The 12,964-nt window shown below is 50.8% G+C and overlaps 1 protein-coding gene across 1 annotated transcript in view; it reads right to left on the bottom strand.

Moving 5' to 3' along the window:
* The window catches only part of CRACR2A (calcium release activated channel regulator 2A), an 89,801-nt gene that overhangs the window by 16,698 nt on the left and 60,139 nt on the right, over window positions 1-12,964 (bottom strand). Inside the window, exons 13-14 of the mRNA XM_004717646.2 lie at window positions 4,651-4,732; window positions 4,447-4,561 (exon numbers count right to left, since the gene is read on the bottom strand). Of these exons, the coding sequence (XP_004717703.1) occupies window positions 4,447-4,561; window positions 4,651-4,732 (197 nt within the window). The remainder of the gene's footprint in view (window positions 1-4,446; window positions 4,562-4,650; window positions 4,733-12,964) is intronic.

Raw genomic sequence — 12,964 nt, 5'->3', positions numbered from 1 at the left:
ATTCACCCTGCGCTCCCCCTCTCCTGCTAGCTCCCAGGCTCTATGTGCATAGGAGCCGCTAATGAGGGCAGGGAGAGCCATTACATAAAGGTGTCTCCATCCATTGCCATTCGGCCCAGACCTGTTGGATTGCCTTTGCCCAGCTTCAGTACCTGTGAAGGTCAAGGCTGAGATGTTGAAGGACATGAGATCCCCCTGGCTAGGAAAAGAACAGATGACTTTACTGAAGGTATGGCCGCAATTTCTTCCTTTTAAATGGAGGTGACTGCACTGCTGTGATTTTTCAAATCAAGACCCTTTTGTTTAACAATGTAGTTAAACTTGAACCTCCACCACAGAAGATGATAGCAGAAAGGAGAGGGTTGAGAGCCCAGAACTAGGGTCACTAAGCATTTCCTTGCCCTGCGCAGCTCCGGTCTGATCTTATGCTTCAGGGAAGAAAATTTCGAAACCCACTGGATTAAGTGATCCCTCAAATCTTTTCCAGTATATAATTTCTGCTAAAAAAGAATTAACAGCAGAAACAACATCATATGTTTCGGAGTTTAAGCAGGAATCACTTGCAGGTTATCCATACCATTTGCTTCATTAAATTGGTGTAGCGCTCATATGCTTTGTGCCAAAACTGACTCCACTAAAAGCATTTTAGTCACTGCAGTTTTTAAGAATGATGTACATATTTTAAGAATCAGAAACCCTTGAGTCTGGCTTCCATCTTATTCCTTATGGCACTGAGAAGGATGTGGATGGAGCGTAGAGGACAGAAATGGCCTAGTCAGTCAGATGATGAGACAAACAGATTTTGTGGGGAAGAACCATAGGCTTCAGGGCCAGAAGGATGAAGGAATGAACAGGTCCACTGTTGGGCCTTCGCAAAGCTGTAGCGTTCATATATTTACCCAACATACTCAGTATGGCGGCATGCTAAGCCCCTGTGTAACACGAGCAAAGAAAGTGCAGTTCCTATCCACAGGAGATGCCGAGCCCAGTAGCGGGTAGAGCTGGTCAATGTATGCTCTTGCAACCATTGATAAGTAACAGGAAATAGGCAAAGTCTCATGAGGCTTGGAGTAGAAAGTAAAACATAAGTTCCGTGAAAGTAAGAGCTTTCTCTCTTTACTCATTGCCATAATCCTAGGGAGTAGCCTGGGTGGTGAGAAATGAGTGACACACTTAGCTGCTAACTAGAAGGTCGGAGGTTTGAGACCACCCAGAGGCACTTAGGAGTTAGAAAGCCAAGACCTGGAATTAGAAAGTCCAAAAGCTCAACATATCTTAAGCTGAAAGAACTGAGGGAAATAACTCAAGCCTCAAGTTGCAATAATAAAGGATTTTGTGGAATAATATTGAAAGTTGCAGAAAGGATCAAAAGAAGATGGAAGGAGTACTCACAGTACCAAAAAGAATTGGTTGACCTAAAACCACTTCAAGAGGTAAAATATGATTAAGAACTGTTGGTATTGAAAGAAAAAACAAAAAGCTACACTGTAAGCACTAGCCAGATGCAAGGTCCCAGGATGGGATTGATGGAATACCGATTGAAATGTTTCAACAAAATGACAAAGCTCTGGACTCACTCATTGGCCTGTGCCAAGAAATGTAGAAAGTAGTTACCTGGCCGACTGAGTGGAAGAGAGATCTATGTTTGCACACATTCCAAAGAAAGGTGAAACAACAGAATGAGGGAATTATCAAACAGCATTATTCATATCACATGCAAGTAAAATTTTGTTGATTGTTCAACAATGGTTACAGCACTACCTCAACAGAGAGTTGCCAGAAATTCAAGCCAGATGCAGACACGAGAGATATCATTGCTGACATCAGATGGATCTTGGCTAAAAGCAAAGAAGACAGAAAGGTTTGTGCCAAGGCATTTGACTGTGTGCATCATAACAAACTGTGGATAGCACTGTGAAGAATGGGAATCCCAGTACACGTCTTTGTGCAATGCAGAAACGATGCACACACCGGGAGGCAGCCATTTAAAAAGAACCAGGGAGCACTATGATTTCATGGTTCAAAATCAAGAAAGATAGGGATCAGGATTGTATCCTCTCACCATACTTATTTAGCATGTATGCTGAGCAAATCATCCAAGCAGCTGGACTTGATGAAGAAGAGTGTGGCATCAGGGTTGGAGGAAGGCTTGTTAAGAACCTTTGATTTGCAGATGACACAACCTTCCTTGTTGAAAGTCAAGAGAACTTGAAGTATTGCTGATGACAGTCAAAGACTAAAGCCTTCAATATGGATTGCAAACCAATGTAAAGGAAACAAAAACGCTCACAACTAGACCAATAAACACCATCAGGATAAATGAAAGATTGCAGTTGGTAAGGAGTTCCCTTTACTTTGATCCATAATTGACACTCATGGAAGCAGCAGTCAAGAACTCCAACCCTGTATTGCTCTGAGTAAATCTGCTGCACATGACCTCTTTCAGATGATCGAGGACAAAGGTGTCACCCTGAGGATTGGGGCAGTTGTGTCAACTTGTCTAGGCCAGGATTCTCAGTTGTTTGGTACCTAAGGCCTAGTCATCTCCCACGATGCGACCTAAACACAATGTAATCAACTCCATGATGGGGTCTACCAAGAACAGTCATCGGTTGTAAGAGCATTAGGGTGGAAGACAACCCCCTTACTCAGGTCACAGCCCTGTGCAATGAAAAGGAAGCCTAGTTACTATCTAAGTAGGCACTGTGGAAAAGCTTGCTTGCTTGTTGCTGGGTCTGAATCCTGCAGCTGTCTCATCCACCTCCAGGTATCTGAGCTCGAGCCAATGGTCTGCCATATTGCCTGCTAATCTGGGGAGCCATCAGCAGCCTGCACCGAACCTGCTGACCTTGGGTTCACCCTGCACCATAGCCAGTGGTCTTCTTGCTGATCCTGGCTTCACCAGCCCCTGGAACTACACAAGGCAGGAGAAGTCTCCTGCTAAACATAGGACCCAGGGACTTGGAACCTGCCTGGAGTTGAGAGTACCCCCAATTCTACAACCGGGTGAGTCATTTTCTTGATACAAATTTCTTTCTTTCTACCTCCCCCCCTGTGTTCTCTGTAGAGAACATGGTCTAAGACAAGGACTACAGTGAGTCTGACCCAAGCCATGGCCTTTTCAATCTCCTCATATGCATGTGAAAGCTGGACAACAGTACAGAAGACTGGAGAAGAATCAGCGCATTTGAATAATAAATGGGATTGGTGGTGAATAATGAAAGCACCATGGACGTCCAGCAGAACAAACAAGTGTCTCTCTGAAGAAGTACAGCCAGAACGTGCCCTAGACTTTGTCTCAAGTACTGTGGACATGCTATCAGGAGAGACCAGTCCTTAGGAAAAGACACCGTGCTTGGTCAAGTAGAGTAAGACCCTCAAGGAGATGGATTGACATGGTGGCTAAAACAATGGGCCCAAGCATACCAATGGTGAAGATGGCACAGGACTGGGCAGTGTTTGTCATAGGTACTCAGTGGCATCCAACAACAAAAGAGGTACCTTGGAAGAAAGGCCTGGTGCTCTGCTTCTGGGGAAAAACCAGCTACTGAAAACCCCGTGGGGCACTGTTCTATCAGAAAAACATAGGGTTGCCATGAATAGATTCTCACTCAAAGACAACTCGGTTTTCTTTTAAAAATAAAACCATTCCCAGAGCCTACAATAGTGCCTTACACAGTTTTGCCCCCACACAATGGAGGAATGATGGATTCTGCTAGTCAGAGTGATAGGTGCATGAGGCCCTGCAAAGAGAATTGGCTTGTCAACCTTCTTTCTTGGCCTTCAGAAGTCTGCCTTCAAGTGGTAGAGGAAGCAAAAAGTGCTAGGAGACCAAACATTAGCAAGTATGACTCAAGAAGCAGACTCGTGCAGTTCACGTAGAGTTCAAAGGGACACACCGTTGCTCTTGGCTTTTGGCTTTGGGGTGAGCCTGGAAGTTGCACATCGTCGATCAACCTGCCCTTGTGTGAAGGGTTGTGAGACCTTAGAAATGAGGCATGGGGCAGCTCCTGGGAAGGGAAGAGCAGGGCCCATGGGAGCTAGACAGATGTAGCAGAGGAGAGTGAGGAGCAGTGGTGGTGAGAATGGGGGCAGAATGTGGTTGAGGCTCAATGGAAGCTCAGCCTTCCCTGCACCACCCCCATCCATTCCCAGAACGTAGCTGAATCACAATGGGACCTTAACCCGCGCATTCTCTGCTTCCCCTGCTGCCCTTCTCCTTGGGGGCACAGAGCACACCTATCTTGTTCGCTTCTGGCCTCTCGGCAACGAGCCTGGCACTGGACCAGCCGTTGAATGAATCAACACCTGGGTTGGCTTGTGCCTGGAGAGGGGGAGTTGTGAGTCACGGGGTTGAAGTGGGGTGATGGTCAAGTGGGAGATGGGCCGAGAAGAAAGGGGAGCAGGAGTCAAGGCTGAGAGTCCCCCGGAAGGTCATCAGCTCACCTCCACGCTGCTCAGCCACTGCCGGACTGACAGGAAGGACTGCTTGGCTGTGAGGTCGTACATGACGATGACGCCATCGGCCTTCCTGAAAAACTGCTGGGTGATGCACCGGTACCTGCCACAGAGGGGCCACGGTCAGTGGATGCAGGGCCACGTGTTGGGGCGGGGGGAGGGGAAGGCAGGGCTGCAACTGGAGCTCCTCACCTCTCCTGGCCAGCCGTGTCCCACAGCTGCAGAGCCACCCGGGAGTCATCCACGGTCACCGTCTTCACCCGGTAATCGATCCCTGCAAGGTGGAAGCAGGCTGTCAGGGCTCCCGGTCAGAGACGTCCTCTCCAGACCAGGAGCCGACACCTGTTATGTGTCTGATCACATGAGGCCAAGGTCTGTCCACCTGTGCAGTTCCGGGAGGCAACCTGGGGTAATGGACAGAGCACCAAGCAGGGAGGCATCTATCCTGAGTTCGAGCCTGCTCTTAGCTGTGAGACCTGACCAAATCACCTAACCCCTCTGAGTCACGCTCTCCTTGCCCCAGTATAAGCCTGTGGTAGTTACATAATCTGGTGTCCATTTGAGGATGGAGAGTGTAGGGGTGGAGTCTAGGCTGTCAATCAGGATACAGCCAATGTGTGGGCATGGTCTTCCCCTAAGGATTCTGGGAATTCCTGTTTTCCTCCTTGGAGGCAGGAGACATGTTTCTCTCTCAGCTCATTCCCTGGGAGACTCTGTACTGACAAGGATGACTCCCAGCGAGACATCCCTGAGAAGCCACATGCACCCATCCTGATGCAGCCCTGGGTGCTGGAGGAGCCACTTGGAGACCCCTGCCAGTGCTGTGTGATGTTTAAAACACCACTGGATCCAAAGACTTTCTATCCACTGGCCTGTGATCATCCTGCATGCGGCGTCATTGCATGTGTTTTCTGAGCTCAGAAGAGGACTTTATAGAGTGGTATTGGACAGATGGGCTAGTATAGGACTTATGGACTTGATCTGGATTGGGCTGGGATGTTTTCTCAATGCTCAATTCCTCTTATACACAAACCTCTTTCTTAGATACATAAGAGTTTCTATGGATTTGTTTCTCTATAGTCTATCCGGTCTAACACAAAGCCCTACCCCTTTGCGTCACTGGGTGCTCTAGTAAGGACCCAAAGAGCTTCCGTGGGTGAAACCAACAGACCAATGCTTCATATGCATCAGTCTCTTCTCTCATTGGGGACATGGAGGAGTGACTGTCCCCAAATCAATGCTTTATTTAAAAATTTTGCCTAAACACATTTCCAGTTCCCCTATAAAACTCAAATGCTCCTGGGAGTGGGTCATACTTGAAGTCCCCTTCAACACGTCGAAAGGACTGAGATGTGGAGGGAGGGGTGTGTGAAAGCATCATTTACCCTCCGGACCGGGTTTCTAATGTACTCTGCACCGCAGGTCTTCACAATGAACACCCAAGCCCACTGCCATCCAGTCAATCCCAACCCAGGACAGCCCTGAAGGACAAGGGAGAATTGTCCCCATGGGTTTCTAAGACTCAATCTTTATGAAAGTAGAAAACCTCACTTTTCTCCTACAGAGTGGCTGGTGGTTTCAAACTGCTGACCTTGTGGTGAGCAATCCAGCACGTTACCCACTCCTTCACAAGGCCTCCTAAAAGAAGGAACAGGGGTGGCAAGTGAGTTCTATACCCCGGAACTTGCTGCCATTGTGTCAATGCCGACTCATAGCGACCCTGTAGGCTGGATCAGAACTGCTCCTTATGGTTCCCAAGGGCGTAAATTTTTGTGGGAGCAGAGAGCCTCAACATTCTCCCTTGGAGTGGTTGGTGGGTTTGAACTGCCAACCTGGTAGTTAGCAGCTCAAGGCTTAACCCACTCTATCCTTAAAGATAAGGACCTGACAAAAAGCCCGTTGGCTGGGCATTCCTCTCTCCTACAACCTGTAAGAAGCTGCACAGATGTTTAAAGATGTTGAGAAGCACCCCCCCCAACTCCGCCCCCATGGGACCAGTCTCTGAGAGCCTGGCCCTGGAAGAATCTGGAAGGGGAACAGAGAGCAGCGCTCACAGGCAGAGGCGGAGGAGACTGGACACATCACACAGAGGCAGTACATGGAAAAGGTCAGACCAGCATTGTCTTGGACAAAGAAGCGTGCATTCTGGGCCGGTGAGTGGAGGGGAGGCGGGGGTCTTTCACTCCACAAATGTCAGGGCCAGCGGGGCCTCGAGATGCCCTTTGCGTTACAGAGGAGGGCCAGAGAGGGGAAGGCAGCTGTCTGGGCAGCGACAAGTGACCGGCTCCCACTGGCAGGTAGACGGCTCCGCATTCTCACCATTTTGCACATGCTCCCTTGCCCATGCACACGTGCACACATGCGTGCACTGTGAGGGGAAGAAACACATCCAGAGAGGCCCTGCCTGGCCCACACCAGCACCACTGGGCACAGGGAGGCTGGGCAGCTTCCTTCAGCTGGGTGCGAATGCTCACACCCCAAGAGGTGGCAACCAGCTGAATCTGGCCTGAGCTTTCTGGGTGGTCTTCCTGGCCTGCGCTCAGGGAGCTGGAAGAGGCGGCCTGCTGTGAGCCAACACACAGGACTGCCAGCTCCGCCCTCCACCTTCCGTTGACTAGAGTGCCAACCAGCGAGCGGTTCTGAACAAAGCCCTCTCCTTGCTGGAAGGGCAGGCGGGCAGAGCCTGGGCCACCCTCAGCCTCCCTACCTGCCTAGCTGGCTAATTGCTTTGCCTGAGGTTAGGGAGCTGTGTCTCAGGGGAGCGGGGGTGGAGCCAGGACCTTCTGGGCTGTGCTGAACTAGTCCAGGGACTCCCTGCTGGCCGTGGTGTTCCCTCCCCAGTGCACAGGCAGGTGCCGAGGAAGCAGACACGCCCACAGGGCCTGGGAGCAGGAGGACAGGGGGGCTACACACCAGGATGAAGGACCAGAGGGCCTGTGGTAGACATCTTTTAAAGATAGCCGTCTGGGGCTGAGATTCCAGGACGGGCGGGGGGGGGGGTGACCTGTATCCTGAGTTCCGGCCTCAGCTTTGTCATTGGTCAGCTGTGTGACCTTGAGGGTACTGCCCCCCCTCGTTCTGAGGGGGCCTCGATTTCCTCGTCTGTCAAGTGAGGGAGGCGACGGGGGCATCATGGGTGATGCACCCAGTGGATGAGTGCCGCTGTTCAGAAGAGGGCTGGGCCTTGGAAGAAAGGCCTGGTGATCAACTTCCGAAGGAGCAGCCAGGGACAGCTGTGCTGCCCAGAGCAATCCTCGCACCCACCTGGGTTGCGGGGCCAGAGTGGACCCCAGGACTACTGGGTTTGGTTTTGCCGTCCAGAGGCTAGGGAGGAGTCAAGTTAGGGTGCTCATCATCTTCACGATGGATTCAGCTGGCGCGTCGATGATGTCATCGAGGTGATCCCCACTTGAAACCCAAAGGGTCGGCAGCCACCCCGTCACCACGGAGGGCGCTGCGGAGACGGCTGATGGGCTGCAGGGCTGCTGGCGCTAACGTCTCGGGGAAGACGGGGCAAGCTGACTTCTAAAGGGGGTCTACATTGGAGGGGGAAGTGCCAGGGAGTTGTCCTGAAGAAACAGCCTGCCAGGCCCTCCACTGAAAGCTCAGTGAAATGAGAAGTGGGTCAGAGATGGGACTGGCTGGTGGCCACGGATAGACAGAGGACGTTCTGCCCCATAAAGTTTGTGGGACAGACATCTCACGCAAGGTTGTGACCCTAATTTCTCACCTGCGGTTGGCTGACCACATCAGACCCTAGCATGGGGACTGATTGCCTCATGTCAGAACTGCCTAGCCACATCATGTCAGAACTGCCAAACCACTGAGAATCGTGGCCCAAGGACAGTGACACATATCTTGGGGAGGGAACAATTCGAGCCATGACACCGAGAGTCTAATTGAGTGCAGACCCCAATGGCCTCCGTGACAAAGGGGAAGGATGTGAAGCACCACTCCCACGGTGCCTTCGGACTCCGAGGTTTTGCACAAGCCATCATTTGATAACCTCAGGATGCCCAAGGGGCCCCGGCTCCTCGCTTTTGAAAGAATCACTGGGTCCTATGGACAGGGCCAGGGAAGCCAAGGCTGGCCTTGAACTCTGTTGACTTACTTGTGCGTAAGTCATTGGGCTCACCATTGCCCATCTGCAAGATGGGAAAGGAGGTCATTTTCACATCCCCCAGGTACTGAGAGGAAGATTCTTTGTGGAAGAGCTTCCTCCTTGGATGAAGAACCCCACAGCTAATTCTCAGTCTCATAGGGCAGAGGCACCATTTTGATTCAACATGCTGGATTCAACATGTATGTTGCCAGCAATATACATCTCCTTATTTTCTGACTCATCGACCCTATTTTGCTTGCCAAAGGGAGAAGGGCAAGGGTGACGCTCCTCGGTCCTTTGCAGTGAGTGGACCACAGTGGCCTCTCCTCCCCGCTCCTGCTCAGCTGCTGCTGGAGACTGGGGCAAGTGGGAGGTCTCAGAGTGCACACTCTGAGCCGTGGTGGATCTGCTGAAATCAGCGGTCTGTCGCCACCACACCGGCCCAGACTGGCATCATCACCATGAGACCAGATAAGTCCCCAGAAAGATGAAGGAGCCAGCCATGGGAGTATGGACCAGAAGAGCTTGCAGGGCCCTTTGACTGAGCAGACCTTTAAGGATGCTTTCCATGAACCCCAAGAGTCCCTGGGTGGTGCAAAGGGCAAATCACTGACTGCTACCTGGCAGACAGATGGGTACACCCAGCCAGAGGCCATCTGTAAGAAGGGTGTGGCGATCTGCTTCTGAAAGGTCATGGCTTTGGAAACTCTTGTGCTCTGCACACCCGGGACCACAACTGGGTGCCTGGCAGGGGTGCAGTAAGGGGGTGACAGGCCAGCTTCCAGGTCTTCAGAAGCCTCCATCCCAGAGTGGGCCACTTAGCCACACTCCATGGTGGAACCATGCCCACCCTCTTCTTTGACGAAGGGTCCTGCCAACTCAACCCCATTGATAGGCGAGGGGGCCGAGGCCTATGCCCACTGCTGTGTTATAACAACTCATACGATGCCCAAGCTGAGGACCAAGGACAATCATGGTCTGAGAGGGAGTGGGAGGCCAGGGCCAACGAGACTCATTAGGACCCTATAGGACAGGGCAGAACTGTCCCTTAAGGCTTATGAGGCTGAAAAGCTTTATGGGATAGACCGTTTCCTCGTTCTCCCAAGGAGCAACTAAGGGGCTCAAACCCTTGATCTTGTGGTCAGCAGCTCAACTATAGCCCCCTCAGCCATCAGGGCTCCTTTGGATGATGGAGGTCACTGTTAAAGTGCAGCAGAATCAAAGGAAACAGAGGAAAGCTCTAGGAAGCAAAGCTACAGATAGAGGTATTAACAAGTGTGTGCATATGTAAATACATTAATCCATAAAAACAGAGGCAATGGCCTATGAGCATATATTTATAAGGCAATACACTGAGGCTGCAGTCTGGCCTTGGGGCTCAGCTCATGCCCTCCCTCAATACAAGAACACTTCATTCTAACAAAATGGCATTCTGTGATGCTCACCCCCCGCTCCCCGACAAGGTCACTGAAGACAGAATGGGTACATAAGCAGAGGTGCTGAAGACAGCGGATGGTGCCCGGCTATTAAAAGATATAGCATCTGGGGTCTTAAAGGCTTGAAGTTAAACAAGCGGCCATCCAACAGTGAAGCAATAAGCTCACATGGAAGAAGCACACCAGCCAGTGCGATCGTGAGGTGTCATCGGGACTGGCTAACAGGCATCAGAAGATTCATAACAAACAAACAAACAAAAATGCGTTGGTGAGAATGAGGGGGTTGGAGCGGAGACCCATGGCCCATCTGTGGACAATGGAATATCCCCTCACAGAGGGGTGGCAGGGAAGGGATGAGTCAATCAGGGTGCAGTAAAGCATTAATGGGTCACGTAATATACCTCTGGTTCCTTGAGGCTTCCTCACCCCCCACTATCATGACCCCAGGGCTGGACTGGACTCTGGATTGGACGGGAGCATGTACATAGGTATAGATAAGAGATAAAGCCCATGGCACACGGAACCCAGGAACAGGAACAGGAATAGCGATACCAAAAGGGTAGGGGGAAGGTAGGGAGAGGGGAGGAGGAAGGGGGACCCAATTGTAATGAATAGCACATAACCACACACACCCCTCCAGGGGGAAGAACAACAGAAATCAGAGGGGAAGGGAGACAGTGGTCAGTGTGAGATATGAAAATAATAACAACCTATAATCTATCAAGGGGTCACAGGGGTGGGGGGAGAGAAAAAAAGAGGAGCTCATCCCAAGGGCTCAATAGAAAGTAAATGTCTGGAAAAGAATGATGGGATATATGTACTAATATGTCTGATACAATTGATGTATGGATTATAATGAATTATAAGAGCCCCCAGTAAAATGATCTTGTCAAAAAAAAACAGCAGAATCCCTGCTCCGTGACAGTGCCAGCCGGGGCTGCTGTCCTTGTAGGCATGGTGTTTGACCAGACCCCCAGCTGGGGTTGCACTGCTTGGGTGCACACGAGCTATGACCCCATGGCTCTGACCTCTTCAAAGGGCACGCCTTTCAGGTGGGAGAGCCTGGCCCAGAAGCTAATCGGAGCTGCTGCCCTGGCATGTGGGAGAGGGCCTACCCAACCAGGGAACCTTTGATTGTTACCCGCTCCCTAAATGGTCAGTGTTTCCGTAATTGGCCTCCTGAGAAGTGTCAATCAGTCTGTGTTTTCTCTTTTGCCGAGCCTTCCCTCTCAGGGTACAAGTGGGACATGTAAATGGACCCTGGTTTCATCACCAAGGGAGGCACACGGCATGTACTGCGCAGGCAGCTGTCTGAAGAACCAAGGTATTTACACGCCCTCCTCCCCTCTCCCCAGCTCTGGCCATGCTGGAGCCGTGGCCTGAATGCTTTCCTGGGAAGGCGAGTCCCACTCCCCACAACCGTGGTTTCCTGAGCACCTCCTCCTGAGCAAGGCCAGGCTCTCCTGGGATGCTCTCTGTGCTTGGGTGGAGTGGTAGAGATGGGACGGAGGGAGGGGGAGGAAAGGCTCAGTAACATGCAGGGCACAGCCTGTGGGAAGAGACCCACCTGCCGGAGAGAAGTGGAAGAAGGGAGAAGGGGCAGTTTCAGATGAGAGAAAGTCTTCTCAGGCCAGGCTCCTTGGCAGGACCTTCTGTCTGCTGAACCAGCTCGTCAGAGCCCAAGGCTGATGGCAATCATCAGGCTTGGGAGCAGTCTGAGGTTAGAAACCCAGTTAGTGACTGGTAGAACGGATTCTAGCTCAGAGAGCTCTGAGTAATTACTTAAATCATATCCATATATTTTCAAGTGCAGTTGCCTTACACACTCTTGCCTTAAATTCTGCATAAACTCATTGGTACTGAGCTGATGCAAATGCTTAGACACCTGCATGTGGCTTCTGAGGCTGTAAATCTTTACAGGGGTAGATGGCCCCCTCTTTCCCAAGGAGCTGCTGGTGGGCTTGAAGGGTCAGCCTGGTGGTTAGCATGCAATGCTCACCTCACAGTGCCACCAACACTCCTTAAACGGTCCCCTTAAAGCACCTAACTTGTACCTGAGTGACTCAACTTAGTGGAAGTAGAAGGTCATATAACTAACTCACAGCCATGGCGTTGATGCCGACTCATCGTGAATCCTCCGGGTTCCTGAGACCGTTAATGGTTTACAGGAGTAGAAAGCCCAGCCTCTCTCTCATGGAGCAGCTGGTGGTTTCAAACTGCCGACAATGCAGATCACGGCCCAATGCATAACAGCTACATCACCAGGGTTCCTAAAAGGTCCTAACTTGAACCTCAAACTCTTTTCCTCCTGGGTCTTGATGCAACTTGCAAATTTGGATTAAAGAAGTAATGGTCTCCCTTTTCTTGGGAGGCTGTCCGGTCCCATAAAGATGTACAACCTCAGAAACCCACAGGGGCAGTGCTGCCTTGTCTGACCTAGAGGGTCACTAAAAGGCAGAATTGATTCTATGGTAGTGAGTTTTGGGTGGGTATTAACATAAAATATTTCCTAAGAGTTGAAACACATTAAGCCATCCTGGGCAGTTTCCCTACCTGCCAGGGCCACACCTACACATGCAAGGGGACTTCAAAATGTTCAAGGGAAATGCCCAATATATTTCAATTCCATTTCTCCATAGGCTTGTGGAAGCCCCCCTCACAGAGGAAGAGGCAGGGCAGGGAAGCAGTTAGACCATTGTAGGAGTAGGGGATTGTGGTGATCAGCTACAGGGAAATGTCATGGGTGAAATTGTGTCCCCCCTCACCCACCAGAGATCTGGTGAAGTCCTAGTCCCTATAGCTGAGATGATGCCTCTGTTTGGAAATAAGGCTTTTGTTACATTAATGAGGTCGTACCCGTGTAGGGTCGGTCCTAACCCTAATTCCTACTGAAAAAGATAACACGGACATGGAGAGTCTCTCTCTCTCTCTCTCACACACACACACACACACACACACACACACACAC

The sequence above is a fragment of the Echinops telfairi genome, unplaced genomic scaffold (genome assembly GCF_000313985.2).
Source record: "Echinops telfairi isolate 266 unplaced genomic scaffold, ASM31398v2 ScPeMD7_7479;HRSCAF=8517, whole genome shotgun sequence".
NCBI lineage: Eukaryota > Metazoa > Chordata > Mammalia > Afrosoricida > Tenrecidae > Echinops > Echinops telfairi.
The sequence above is the reverse complement of the archived record's forward strand: the minus strand, read 5'-3'. Positions and strand labels throughout refer to the sequence as shown.